Source organism: Arachis ipaensis, chromosome B4 (assembly GCF_059453495.1).
Source record: "Arachis ipaensis isolate K30076 ecotype BB chromosome B4, ASM5945349v1, whole genome shotgun sequence".
NCBI lineage: Eukaryota > Viridiplantae > Streptophyta > Magnoliopsida > Fabales > Fabaceae > Arachis > Arachis ipaensis.
The window spans coordinates 142206031-142221714 of NC_142439.1; the positions used below are offsets into that span (position 1 = coordinate 142206031).

The 15684-nt window shown below is 26.4% G+C and overlaps 1 protein-coding gene and 1 pseudogene across 2 annotated transcripts; both read right to left on the reverse strand.

Annotated features, from left to right (window-relative positions):
* Nucleotides 1-331: 331 nt before the first annotated feature.
* Nucleotides 332-4325, reverse strand: LOC107637289 (glycosyl hydrolase 5 family protein pseudogene; annotated as a pseudogene).
* Nucleotides 4326-11109: 6784 nt separating this feature from the next.
* LOC107638135 (homeobox-leucine zipper protein HAT7-like) lies at nt 11110-14478 on the reverse strand. 2 transcript variants are annotated; one of them, XM_016341306.3, is made up of 3 exons: nt 13973-14478; nt 13215-13555; nt 11110-11655 (listed from the first exon to the last, which is right to left on the reverse strand). In XM_016341306.3, exons 1-3 carry the CDS (start codon nt 14193-14195, stop codon nt 11230-11232), a joined length of 990 nt encoding a protein of 329 aa, XP_016196792.1. In that variant the 5' UTR covers nt 14196-14478; the 3' UTR covers nt 11110-11229. The 2 variants fall into 2 exon arrangements, with proteins under 2 accessions (XP_016196792.1, XP_016196791.1); XM_016341305.3 differs by having other exon boundaries at nt 13215-13600.
* Between the last annotated feature and the right edge of the window lie 1206 nt (nt 14479-15684).

Consider the following 15684-nt stretch of genomic DNA (forward strand, 5'->3'; position numbering starts at 1 on the left):
TTATTCTCCGTTAATAATGGCCTCTATGATCATAGGGAGCAATGTTATATAGACAGTAAATATTATTATTTTTGGTTAATAATAATTTGTATTTATATTTATAGACGATTTTCACATAAGAATAATATAATTTATACTTATATTTATCAGAATTTTGTACATAAATTAATATAGTTTGCGCCCATATTTTTCAGAATTTGTATATTTAAATTAATAAAATTTATTCGTTAAAGATAATTTAGTGTTTGTACTAGTTAAATGATGGCCAAAAATACTAAAAATTACTGTCTCCAATAATTTTTTGTATATAATTACGATAAAAATAACATAATTATTCAACATTTGTTGGAACCAATTGAAACCATTGTCTCTGGGGATTATCCAAACACCCAACATAATCTCTAACACAAATGCATTTATTTGTGACTAATATTGATGAGTTTCTATCTTTGTCTAAGCACAATCCAATATTGTCTTGTAAATGCAAACCAGAATCTGATATGAACTTCCAAGAACTACTTAAGTCACCTGATAAGCAATCAGATGAGACAACAGCAGGATCACCTTCTTTTCCAAGAGATTTCAAACAATGATCTCCATTCAGTTTGATCTTGTCTCCCTCTTGATTCCACCCACTTGCTTTTTTACAATCACCAAGTTCAATTCGGTTGTAGTTTTGATGAGCTTTCACACATAGCCCACTTTGTGGGTGATACAAGATGTGGGAATATGGTGCCTTTGAAGATGGATCTGTATAAATTAAACTTAATTAAACCTCTAATAATAATAATAAACAAACACATATAATTGAAATCAATATTAGTTAAAAAATTTGTTTAATTTTGATATATTAATAATATAACATTAAAATTCTTTTGATAATTAATCAAGAAATTTTCACTATCATCCGACAAACTTGTTTGACTGTTATAATGACTACCTATATAATATTTAATAACATGGTATTGATAAATGATTTATTATCTTTTTTTAATTAATTTTATTTTTAAATCACTTTAGCCACTACTATAATCATTATAATTAATGACTATTTTTGTCTTTATTATTAAAAAAATTATAATACATTTTAAAAATATTAATTTTGATTAAAAAATAAAATAAAATATTTGAAATAAAAAATATTTTTAAAATTAAAAACAAAATTAAAATTTAGCCCAAAGTTGAGAAGCTAAAACCATAATTTATCCTATGATATTGTACGGCATACCTTGAAGTGTGTTTATCAATAACTGAAATCTCTGAGGGAATTGAGGGTAATTTGATCCATTCCAATAGAAGTTGAATAAACCACAACCTTCATCATGATCAACTATCCCTTGTCTGAAATAATAGCTACCATGCAATCCCCACCAACACCAATCAATGTCTCTCTCAGCAAGGAAAGTCAACATGCAAGTCAACCATGTCTCGTCACTTGGTATTCTTGCAGTGAAATCCATCCCAAACTCACCAAAGTACAAAGGAGAATCATAATGATCATCACTAAGGATAAAACCGTCTTTTTTCTCAAGATCACTCTTCACTGCAGCACACATAGAATTGATTGGTTCATGATCCCAGGTTGGGTTCCAATAAGGGTAGTGATGTGTCTCAAACACAACCTTGTTCTTTGGTTCTACGTTCAGTGGAGTTTCCTTCAAGAATCTAAGATTGGATGCGAAGTCAAAACCTGAGAAGATCATCAACAAGTTTGGGTTTTCTTGGTGAATGGCTAATGCTGCTTGTCTCATGTAACGATACCAATCTGCTGCATTTTGATTCGGGCCATGAATTTCATTCCGCAAGCTAACTGCAACGACCTGTTGGGTTCAATAATGTCAATTTCAAATTAGTTATCCATCCTTGATCAGTTGATCTGAGACAAGTGCCAAGTGGTTACTGGTTTCATCTTATCAGAATTTCTATATATATTAAGAAAAATAGAATTGGTTTTGTGAGGGGAAGAATTTAGAATATAAAAGAATAAAAAAAATTGTAGAACGATCAAATCAATCAAAATGAGAAAAAAAAAAGGATAATTATATTTGTGAAATATTTTAAAAAGAAAACAATACAATTCATTAATAAGAGTTGTTAAGTTGAACTATTAGATATCCACTTTTATTTTTTTAATTTTTTTTAGAATTCGATCATTATTATTACTAAACAATTTAGTAGAAGATAAATAAAAAGCTTAAAAATTATTTGTGTACAACATTTTCTGAGGCTAAGTAAATAAGTATAATATATGTGATTATGATAAATAATTACGTATTATATAATTTTATTAGTAAATTATATAAACTATTATTATTTTTTAAAAGTATTCAAATTATTTTTATATAACTTGAGGTTTATATGAGATATTTATTATAATTTCTATTTTTAATAAACGTTGTTATTGTATTAAAGTGAATTTCAATAAAAATAATATATTTTAAAGGTGTTATCAATATAATTTTTTAAAACATTATTAAATGATAAATAATATTTTTGTCTTCTTTTATTTTAATTTTACTTTTAATATTTAGGTTTAATTTTTTTATATTTAATATATTTCAATTATATACTTGAGTGAGATAACATATAATGTGACAATATTGTCACTGACATGTTAATTGAAAGTTGTCACGTGTATTTACATGTCATTAAAAGTAGTAACACTCAAGTGTTAAGACTCAAGTGTATAATTGAATAACTATATATATATATTATATATATTAAAATTAGTTATTAAAGTTATTAATTATTAATAGTATAAAATACATTAGGGATGGCAATGGAGTAGGAGAACGGGAATGGGAGATACCTATCTGTTTTCTATTCCTGTCTCTAGATTTACTTTTCGTTTTTGTTCTAATTTTGTCGTAGAAAAATATTGTTTTCATCTCTATTTTTCATAAGATCTATTCTCTGTGTGGACCTCATTCCTCATCTCTTTATATTAATAATTTATATGAAAATTTTAATAAAAAATAAAAAATTACAAAATATTATTACAACATACATACAAATAGAAAAGTATTATTTAATATTACAAGTCTAAAAATATAAAATAACACACCATATATATATATAGTTATGGAAAAAAGAGACTGAAAATGTGAAACACACAATATTAGTATTATGGAGGAAAGAGAGGATATTTTTTAAATTCGAATTAGGTTTTTCAATAAATATATATATATATATATATATATATATATTATTATGTGAAATAACTAAAAAATTTAAATTAAAACTAAATTATTAAAGATATAGAAATAAATTTAATAATTCGGAGTTTAGTAAGGACGAGGCAAAGATCTCTACTCGGATCCCCACACCTGTTTCGAGAGAATTTTATTCCATTTTCATTTTTACAGAAAAATTATCGTTTTTGAGTTTCTATTTGGGACCGTTTCTGCGAAAAACTTTACGTTTCGCTGAGTTTTACCATTTTTAAAAATAGATGTTAAAATATAAAATATATTTTAAAAATGAGTTAAATAATACATATATTTATATATAAATACATAGTAATTAATTTTATTTTATAAATAATATTTTTTATAATTGAAATATATTTAAACCGTTAAAAACAAAATTAAAAAATATTAAACGTAAAAAATAATTTTTAGATTTTTCAAAAATTTTAGAAAAAACATATAAATTACCCTAAAAATATTTTAATAAATAAGACAATATTTGTTACTTCTGTCTTCTAAGTTATAAATATTAATATCGATACTCACATTAGGTAAATTCTTGAAAAGTTGAGCTGCCAAAATGTGTCCCTGCACCCACTCATCAGGATCAAAATGTGAGTCTCCAAAGAAACCATTGCTGTCGTTGTAGTTGCAACACCATTTCGCCTTGCTGACGTGGTTGTCGGCGACAACCATAATGTTGGCACTGAAAAGTTGATTAACAACAAAAGCATAGGCTTGAGGATGAGTCATGTTCAGGAAATCATTGTTATACTTCATCATCCCTAATTTAGTCTCTTCCAATTTCAAAGCATCAAGGGTTTGTAAAATGGTTTGGTTAAAGTGACGAGTAAACATGAAGGTTGCCCAAGTGAGACGAACGCAATTAAGGCCAAAAGAAGAAATGTTGGTGACAATGTTGCTTAGAGTTTGTTTGTTCAAACCCTCTGCCAACATTACACTCAAGTGTGCTGGCCAATTTGCACATCTTAGCTTCACACGTTTCCCTGTGTTTTCTTCAACAATCCTTCTATTCTTGACTGAGAGAGGATAAGAAAATGAATGTGATGCGAACACAGCTTGTAAAATTATGAATAGGGTAATCAAGATCAATAGTAGCAATGAAGATTTTGCCATTATTTAGCTGCTAAAGATACCAGCTACTAATATGTTTGATAATTGATACTCTTTTTTTTTTTCACTTTTGGGGAAGAAAGGGGGGTTGTTTGAATATAATGTATTGATATAAATTATAGAGTAAACTATCGTTTTTGTCTCCAACGTTTGGAGTAAGTTTTAAAGTTGTCCCTAATGTTTTAAAATTGATTCAATGTTATCCTGCCGTTAGGGATCCGTTAACAAAATTGACAGCGAGACAAAATTGAGACGATTTTGAAACGTTAGGAACTTAAATAGGACGAAAACGTTAGGGACAAAAAGGATACATAAAATAAATTTTAATTTAATTTTATCTTTCAATAATAATTTTTTACTGTACATAGTATTCGATTATTTTTTAATTACATCTAAATAAATTAAACTTAATCACGTTACTTTCATTTTAAATAAATTTATTTTTTTATAATTTTAAAGAATTTTGATACATTGGAGATAAAAGGTATAATTTATATTTTATTGTATATATATTATTTTTTTTTCTTTTCTCTAAGTTTATATACTAGTCATTCTTCAAACATTTTATGATAACTAAAAATCTTTAAGAGTAAAATTATAAAAAAAATAATTTATTTAAAATGAAAGTAATATGATTAAGTGTAGTTTACTTAGATGTCATTAAAAAATAATTGAATACTATGTATAGTAAAAAATTGATATTATTGAAGGATAAAATTAAAATTTATTTCTATGTATTATTTTTGTCCCCAACATTTTCGTCCTATTTAAGTCTCTAACGTTTCAAAATTGTCTCAATTTTATCCCGCCGCCAATTCTGTTAACGGATCTCTAACGGCAGGACAACATTGAGCCAGTTTTGAAACGTTAGGGACTTAAATAGGACGATTGAAACGTTAGGAACAACTTTGGGACTTACTCCAAACTAGGGGTATTCATGGGTCGGGTGAAACCGGGTATGATGTGACCCAGACCCAGCCCAAAATATACACTGGGTCTATTTGTTAGACCCGAACCCGACCCTAGACCCGATGAAACCTATACACTTTCTGGCCACGATTATACCGGGTAAAAATCAGGTCGTTAACATTATATTATCTTGATACCTTCTTGTAAGCTAGCATGTGAAAATATCTAAATTTCTAAGACTCCAACCATTATTTGACTTTGTAAAATTCACTTAGAAAAATATAACAAGAACCAACTATTCTCTAAAACTAAAGCATAACCATAATCAATACTAATATTGTCTAATAACACCAAATTTTTAAATCAATACAAATAACACAATATTATGCCATTAGTCTAAAGTCTTATACATTTTAATCATAAAACATTAACTTATAGTCTTATAATGACTAATAACACAAAGTATTAAAATTTACAATATTTAAATTCCGCATAAAAATAGTCATCATCCATCACTAATAACAAAATATTAATTGTGTATAATGACCGGATCGAGTTCGGGTGACCCAAGTTATGGTCCGGACCCGACCCGAAATAATGATCGGGTCTATTTTTTAGACCCTTATCCGACTCTAGACCCAATGAAATCACACCAAATTAGCCCCTAAAATGTTTGGAACCGGACCGAATCTTTGAGTCAGACCGAATCATATACGCTCCTACCCCAAATATTGAGGACAAAAACGATACTTTACTCTAAATTTTGAATACTCCTAAGCACTTTAATTTTAGTCAATATGTCAACCGTTAAATTGTTAAGAATACCCTTATTTTTAGTAAAGAACTTTAATTTTATGTTTATTTGACTACGTTAATTAATTATATTGATTATCTTATTTGACTAGAATAAATTATATAGTAATATAAATTTTTAAATAAGATTTAAATTCACAATAAATTAATTTTTGATATAATGGACTGGGAGATATTGTAAATAATAAAAAAAATTAATTAATTAATTATTTAATTTTAATTAAAATAAATATCAAATTATTCGATATTTTATTTGACTACATAAGTACTCATCAATTATATTAATTATTTAATTTAATTCAAATAAATAAAAAATTATTTTAATTTATATTAATTTTTCATTTTATTTATTTTAATTATTAATTTTTAAAATTATTATAATTTTTAAACAGTATATTTATAAGTATAATTTTTATTTATTTAACTTATGTTATTGAGTCAAACGATTATAATTAATTTATTATACTAATTATTTAATTTAATTAATGTAATTAATTTAAATATATATGTTATTTTATTCAATTTATTGTAGTAGTTGTTTATTAAATTTTTTTTTATTTTTTTATTGATCTTAAATATTTTGATTTTTTAAATGTTAGAATTTTTATCGTTTATATTTCTTTTTTTTATTTTAATATTTCTATTACTATTTTTTCATAATTTATTGTCTAATAATTATATATGTATCATTAATTATATAATCGTGAATATTTTTTTAATTTATTAAAAAATGTAATTTTTTTTTTATTTTATCTATTTCTATATTTCATTACTTATTCAAGGTAAAAATTCATATATGGTAAAAGAATTTCATTTTTTACCAATTGCTCTTCTATTCAAAAATATTTTTTCTCCTATAACGCATTATTTCAACTCTTTAATTTTTTCTCCTATCTCCTCTATTTCTTTTATTTTGTTTCTATTTAAGCTTTTATTATTTTTTATTATAAATTTTAACATTTTTATCTCATACAAGTTAATTTATTATAACTTTTCACATGGTAAATCTTTTCAATGTTTAAATTATATCCCTAACGTGTTTAATTTCATTTATAATTTGAAAAATTGATTAAGTGATAAATAAAATTGATGAAGATTGTTATGTGTCTTCTTCGTCGTCTTTTTGGTTTACCTTACTTATATAGAAATTATAAGTAATTATATACAATAATAATGCTTATGCATAAAGGATAAGTATAAATTGTATCCTATATTATTTTCTTAGTAAAATTTTTATTATTTATCTTGAAATAGTAAAAATCATTGTAAATTACTTTAGAACAATAAGTCTATTATCATTGTGAATAACTGTAAATTTTTAAAACAAATTATATATAATTATTCGATGATCATTTCATTTAGTCTAATATATTAATTCTTTTAGTCGAATATTATCTTAAATTTGTATTGGACTCAAATATTTTAACAAAAGACATTTAAAATACTGGTGCAATTTTTCTTACTTAAAGAATAAATAAATTTATATACTTATTTCAATAGCTAATGCCTTAGATTAAGATAAAAAAAATAGATTGAAAAATTAGGCCAGGTAAAATAAAAAAATATTTTTAAAGATGATACACTTAAATATTGGATAAATTTTTATTGTATTTATTCTTATTTGATTCATGTATTTTATTTTATTTTACTATACACAAAAAATTAAGACTTATCTTTTTCTTAATTAATAATTTAAAAAAGATAGTGAAATGGGTTTTATAATATTTCAATTATATAATATTTTTTATTTTTTATTCCAATGATAAAACATGAGTAGTGTTGTTGCACTCATCATATAAACTGTTATGATATAGTCTTAAAAAAAATTATTAAGTATTATCGATGCAAATTTAACTTTCACAGTGATATATTAATTGAATGATAAATTGTTAATGAATGTCAATATATAAAAAATACACTTTAGTATATGTGGCATAAATTAATTAGAGCAAATAGATAATTTTATTTTACACTTAGAACACCTAATAATAACTCTAATATTAGTTAATTTTTACTATTTTTATTTTATAATTATAAAATATATAATTTAATAATTATGTTATTTTTCAAATTCAATAATTATTCTCATGCTTGTATAAGGATTTTAGTCCAATATTATTAGAATTTTTTTGTTACTAATTTATTAAAATTTTTAATTATCAAAAATAATTTAGTAAATTTGATTTTTAAAAAATATATTTTTAAAAATTATATCAGTTATATTTGATAAATTAAAGTAAATAAAAATAATGGTTTTCAACCTGCACAAAAAAATAAAAATTTTATTCAATAAAATAATATTTAAAATTTAAAAAATCATATATAATAAACATAAATATAAGAAACAAACGATAATTATGTCTAATCAAGTTAAATAAAATTGATTGAAAATGTAATCTCATTCATGATATGGATATGGTAGTAAGCGCCACAGACTCGCCATTGTGGAAAGACTTGGTAAGAGTCAAACAAACTTTCAACCAGAATGTCTCTTTCTCTGTTGGAATTTTAATTATCTGGAACAATACCTAGAAGGGGAAGTATCTGATCATGTATGAGTATTATATGAAAATGGGTGTGGCCTCAAAGAATTCCTTGTTTTTTCTGGCTTCTTCTCCATCAGCGACTTTGGGGTGAGCCCGAATTGCCATCATTGTGGAGGTGTATAGTCAGTTTGTCATGTGCTTAGAGACTCTTCCGAGGGTGTTCATGAGCCAAGTCGGACTGGATTTAGTTAGATTCGGATCCAGCCTTAAAAGTTCACTAAGTATTTTGACCCAATCTAAAAGTTGTATAAAATAAAGCGAGTTAAATTAGGTCGATTCAATGTAAAATTAATATATATAGATTTGTAAAAATTAACCAATTTGGATTTGTCGAGAGTTTAAATCCCGCTTAAGCAAGTATCGAGAGTTTGAATTTTGCCTACCGCATGCAGCAACTCATTAACCAATGACAAACCTTTAAATGGAGTTCATATCCGTGACTAGATTACTTATTAGCCTGTTAGAACTTTAAATGGAGCTCAGATTCGCAATCAAATTAATTTTTAGTCTATTGGGTTGGAAAATAATATGAACTATAAAAAAATTGTAAATTTTATATATTGAAGTAATAAAAAGTAAAAACAACCCAAAACATAACTTTAGCCCAACCTAAAAATAACGTTGAATATAAATGATAAATTTAAATCCAACAAAATATATCTTAATTCCGGGATCGAATTTTAAGTCGACCGAATTTTAAACACCCCTAATTATCCATTGATGGTCTCAAGAGTTTGGACAAGGCATATCCAACTCAATCATCTTCAATAGTTTTTCAGAGTTTCCTTTGATGCACATGGATCGGATGAAACTTAACATTCTTTCTTGGAATCACCAAAGAAGAGAAGTGGATCTCTTAATTTTTGGTGACCTGTTGGTGGATGTAAAGATGGCACAACCAGGAGTTCTTCTCACCGCCGTTTCCGAAGGCCTGAAAATATAATACTGATGGAGCGGCAATGCATAACCCATGTAAAGCGGGATGTGAGGGGTTTGTTAATTAAGGAATTAATCAAATTATCAAGGAAGGTAAATTGCTAGATTTATGGCTGGTCTAGGCAATTACACAGCAGTTCAGGCGGAGACATGAGGAGTTTATCATGGACTCAATACTGCCTCAGATTTGGAGATGAGGAAAGTTATTGTGGAATTGGATTCAAAGATCCTTGTGAATCTGCTAGTTCATTAAGCAATTCATTCACCAATAATTTATTAATCAACCAATAGTACGTATTAATTCTTATTCTGTCGAAATAAAAAATATTATTAAAAAAATATTATTAATTTAAGAGATTGAATAAATTACTATTTGTACTTATGAAAGATATAGACGCTGACAAATGTATCTATATAAGAATAAAACGACAATTATAATCACGGAAGATGGCCTTCGTGTGCCAAAAGTATCCGGACATTGGTTACGCAATTGGTCTGTTAGGGTAATTTTGGCACACATAAATCATCTTCTGTGGTTACAATTGTCGTTTTATTCTTATATGAGTACATTTATCAGCATCTATATCTTTCATGGGTACAAATGGTAATTTATTCTTAAGAGATTATATTCGATCGTAAAAAGAGTTTCAAAGGCTAACATTTTTATTAAAATTTAATCAGCATTTAACCATAAAAAAATGTGTAATCTCACTTCACTAGATATAATTTCACATTATTAAAAATATTAACGATAATTAATTAATGAGTATAAATCATAAAATGTGTTGAACCCTAATTAATACTACTGTTGTTTTGTGAAGTCTACTATATTCAAGCATTTAAGATTACTTCTATCTTGGCCAAGTAAAAGATTACTTCGACGACGAAGACGAATATTTGACCTTATCAAATTTTGGGAAATTAAGTACATATATTATTATTATTTTTATTTCAAGTCCTTCGGCTATTTTAATATGAATATATATAATAGAAGAAGGAGAACATGCTTTTCTCTTGCACTTGTCTTTTTTCTTCTTTAAAAAGTAGTATTAATTAGCATATATAGTATTAAAAAGAAAACTGATCCAAAGCCATTTTCTTTATTTAGTACTATATCTTATTGGAAGTCATACGACTTTCTCCTAACGCATTTGCATGCAATTCATCACCACGACATAGAGCTCATGATTCCAAAGCAGTACCAATTTGAAATAAAATATTATATATTATGAATATAAATTAAAGGATGCAAACAAAAGATCCTATTTTTATTCGTGGGGCATCATATACATGCAATGCAAGAGCTGGATATCCACTAAGGGTCACATGTAGTACTACCTTAAACCTAAATTAATTATCTTTTCTTTTTTTTATTTAATTTATTTCTTTATTTCAGCCTTACAAAAATATTACTTTCTATTTTTGCAGTTCAATAAAGGATATCTCAAAGAAATCGCACTACTCAAAAGTCTACCAGCTCCTTACGACTCAATTATAGATTTGTTCCCACTTTATACACTAATAATCCACACAATAAATAATAACAATAATAATAATAATAATAATAATATAAGGAAAATTGATAGAAAATGTTCTATATATTAATTAAGAAGTGTAAGAAACTTGTCTCATTTTTTTTTTCTTTTGTCTCAATTGAACTATTGATATTGGAATTTTATTACTAAGAACCTGAGTGAATTGGATCAGTGGAAATTATTATGAGGCTGGTGTTCAGGCCAGGGCCACAGATTCTGTTGATCATCAATTTGGTGATGAAACATGTTGCATAAGCCTTCATCCTGATGAGGAATTCCTTGTGGTCTTGATGATGATGGTGGTGAGTATTGGAGGAGCTGAATTATGTTGTTGGGCTTTAGAGAATTATCATTATTGGATTCAAGGGTAGTTTTGGCATTTTGAGAAGATACTGGACTAGTGTTTATAATTGGTGTTGTTGAGAGATCTAAGTTAATGTCTGATGATGAGATATTATTATTGTCACTACAACCATTATTATTATTATTATTACTCCATGAACCCTCTCCCGCTTCTTTCTTATTAAGGTTGCTTATTATTGCTCCATCTTCTTCTTCACAATAATACTCCTTTCCTTTGATTAGGGCCTGTAACTACAAACATAATTAAGAATCCCAAAAAAAAAGTGAGATTGTATACCAAAAATATAAATAATTATGAAAAATGTTATCTATATTTATTTCATGGTGAAAACTCAGGTGCAATCGACTTCACGTAAAGTTGATAGGTGAGATTCGACTAAATTTTCATCTAACAACTCTCAACTATTAACTTCACATGAAGTCGACTGCACCTGAGTTTTCACCTTATTTCATTTTATGTATCTAGTCAACTAACACATACTTTTATATCAATCTCCATCATTTTATTAGATATCCATGAGTGAAAAACTCATGGTTTCAAAATATGCATTAAAGTGTATATATAAAATAAAGGAAAATGTAAACACCACATTTCTATAATTACATACCAACTGATGACATTTAGTTTTCTGATTTCTTTTTTACATTTTTAAAAAATATCAAATAAAATAAATATTTTTAATCCCTTACATATTCTTATAAAACATTTAAGTTATTTTCATTTAATATTTAGGAAACATTTAGAAAAATATATTAAAGTGAATAAATTATTTCTTTTAGATAGAATAATGTAACTTTTGCCTTATTAGTAAAAAAGAGTTTTATAAAGACAATTAATTATATATATGATCACATTATTAATATGTAAAAAATATTATCTAAATACATAAATTTAATTAAAAAAAATAAAAAATATACTATCAATACATCAGAATCAAACTTTTTTTCCATAAAGAGAGAAACATCACTTGTGAAGAAATCCAATTGGGAGACTATGCAGAAGAAAGAGTAACTAACAATCAAAGAGAAAATATCAAAATAATGAGAGAATCAATCATCTTAAAAAGGACTAAGTATAAAGCAACAAAACCAAAACAAGAAAAGGTGTTGCATGAATAAAGTCAATGGAAAAAGGAAACGCTTTTTTTCGTCCAGCATGGAAACATCAAATCACCATTATTGAGCAAAAAGAGGGAGGGGAGAGGGGGAAGCACATACTAAGATGAAATTACTTATAAAAACATGAGTAGCACTCAGGAAAATATTTGATACATTATAGTAAATTGAGTTCAAGTGAATATATGGGAACAAATAATAATAATAATAATAATAATAATAATAATAATAATAATAATAATAATAATAATAATAATAATAAAGAAGATATTTTTAATAATAAGAAAAGCCTCAATTATTCTATTTTTAGTTTATTATGAGCCATCCACTCATCATGATGATCTTACAGTTACTATCATAAATGCTTTACCAACCCCAAGATCTTATACAAGTTTTTTTTTTCTTTTTCTAAATATATTACTAAATTTTCAAAACATATTTGTATTTTTAAGCAGGATGGTTATTATCTTGATCCAAAAAAGGAACTACCTAACTAGTATAGAGAATTTAGTTACACCCATAACATAACATAAACTATGGGAAATAATTTATCAATTTTCTTAAATATTCTCCTAATTTAATAAGGACAAAGAAAGAATTATTGAACTACTTTAATTTTTTTCCCTTTATTTCTTTATTAGCATATAATAAGAGAATTATTATTATATGATTACCTCAGCATGTAATTTTTGATTCTGAACCTTAAGTGCATCATTATCAACCTTCAATGCTTCAAACTGCTTCTTAAGAGATTCATATTCCCTTTCAAGTTGCTTAGTTTTCCACCTTGCCCTCCGATTCTGAAACCAAATAGCAATTTGTCTCGGTTGCAAGTTAAGGGCCTTAGCAAGTTGAACCTTTCTTTCAGGTTCAAGCTTGTTCCCTAACTCAAAACTCTTCTCAAGTGCTTTCACTTGTTCAATGTTCAGCCTCTTTTTCTTCTCCCCAAATTGGAACCCGAATCCGTCGTCCGATAGGTCGTCGTCGCCGTCGCCGCCGCACTTATTCTCGATCCCTGAAAATGACATGGATCTTTTCAACATGAAAGGTCCACCACCCCCTACAAATTAAGAGAAAGTATCTTAAAGTTTGTTTTAAGAGTAAAAAGAAAAAAGAAAAGAAGAATTTTGTTCTGATCCATCCATAATAATTAAAATTAAGCCCACATCATCAATTATTAATTAAGGGGGAAATAATTCATATTTTTTCTTTAAATTAAGCAACCCTAAAAAAAAATTAAGCAACTCATAAAAAATCCCTAGTCTAGAGAAATTCTTGAGGAAAAGGGTTTTTGATCTGGTTAAATTCATGATTAAAATAAGAATGGATCTAAGTAAACTATTTGGTATAATAAGATAGGAAAATAAGAATGAATTAGAATATAACTTTTTTTTTTTTTTTTGAAATTGTTGAATGAGTATATAAATATTACCTAAGAATTGGTGTGAACCCATCTTGAGAAAGAGAGAGGGTGTGTTGTGTGGTTGACCTAAGAAGTGGTGATGGGAAGGAATTGGCAAAGAGGGGAAGGAATTGAGGGAATTAGAAGAGAAGGGTTGGTGATGATGATGATGATGATGATCTGGTTGGTGTTCATGATTGTGGAAGATGAAATTATTAGCACTTTGTGAAGAAGGTGGTGGTGGGAATGCCATGATTAGTAGCTAAGTGTAGTTGATGCAAACAAGATTGGAGGGAGTATTGAGTTGATTATATAGTAGTGATAGGAATTTATTGATGATGATGATAAGAGGGTAGGTTGTTGGCTCTCACTCTCATGGTGATGTTTGGAGACAAAAGCTTCGGAAAGAGGAATGATGATGATGATGATGATGATGATGATGGTGGTGGTGGTGGTGGTTGATTCAGACTGCTGCCACAGACACACACCCATTTTTAGCTTCACATACGGACACACAAACACAACATATATCTCTTTGTGTCTCACCGAGAAAGATGCTAATTATTTTCAAATGAGGAAACAAATATGTTTATTGTAAAAAATAACTCTATCAAGTAAATATTTTTACTGAAAATACAGCAAAATGTTATTAGGATGTAAACTCTAGTTTGTGAATTAAGTTTGAATAAATGGACAAACATATATACTAAAATTCATAAATATAAAAGTATACTCGAAAGATTAATTTTGGAGGACAAAATTACATCCTATATTTTATAAACTCACTAATGATACAGTTTTTTTTTTATTAAAAATAAATAATTTTATGATATGTTATTTAAATTTATATAATTAAAAAACATCTAGATTACTCAATTATTGTTGAGTTTAAAAAAAAAAGTAAAGTAATAATTAGTTCTCTGAAGATTTTGACTTCGGATAAATTAGTTTCCAAAGAAAAAAAGTTATTAATTTGGTCTTTTAGGATAGCAAACGGTGGACATTTGATGTCCTTATATCAATTCATCAACTAAAACCTAATGGTGATGCTTATATATATTGTTAATTACTCTAATATATCTATCTATGAAAGATAGTAATGTAAATAATAATTTTTGGAACGAAATTTCACTTATTTTAATAGGATTTCTGATAAATAAAAAATCGTTGATAAAGGATATATGAAAACTCAAGATAAGAAATGCTTTAATGTCCAAAACTATATCGTTTTTCTACTCATGTGATAATAATGAGATATGCACCACTGTAAACAACGAAATACATGAATAATTCAATTTCGTTTTGTACTATTTATTGACAAAAGGACATACATATTACAATTTGTTATCTTAGAGGACTTAATTGATACTTTTTTTTTTTCAAAGACAAATTAGTCCAAGGTAAACATTTTTAAAGATTTAATTATCATTTTACTCTAAAAAAATAAGTATATAAGACAAAAAAAATGACAACCTTTATGCAAACCTAAAAGTTTGTTTTAAAAGACACCTTAGATGTATAATGAATTAATGATTCATCTATTTTATCTAAAGTTTAACCTTTTAAATTTGTGATTTTATGATATAATTAAAATTTTTATAATTGAAAGATTTAAAAATCAATCATTATTAATTTCTCAAATAAAAGTACAATTTTATATTTAAAGCATAGTAGACTGAAGTATACAAAATATATACAAATTAAAAAAAATTACATGAGATGTATAATATACATAATCTTTT

Bases quoted from the DNA above. Each gene is read 5' to 3' on its own strand.
- LOC107638135 (XM_016341305.3), bottom strand. From the start codon at position 14,195: ATGGCATTCCCACCACCACCTTCTTCACAAAGTGCTAATAATTTCATC. The intron at 13,601-13,972 runs GTAATATTTATA...CTTAATTTGTAG, and splicing joins GGGTTCACACCAATTCTTAG to GGGGTGGTGGACCTTTCATG. The intron at 11,656-13,214 runs GTAATCATATAA...TTATGTTTGTAG, and splicing joins ATCAAAAATTACATGCTGAG to TTACAGGCCCTAATCAAAGG.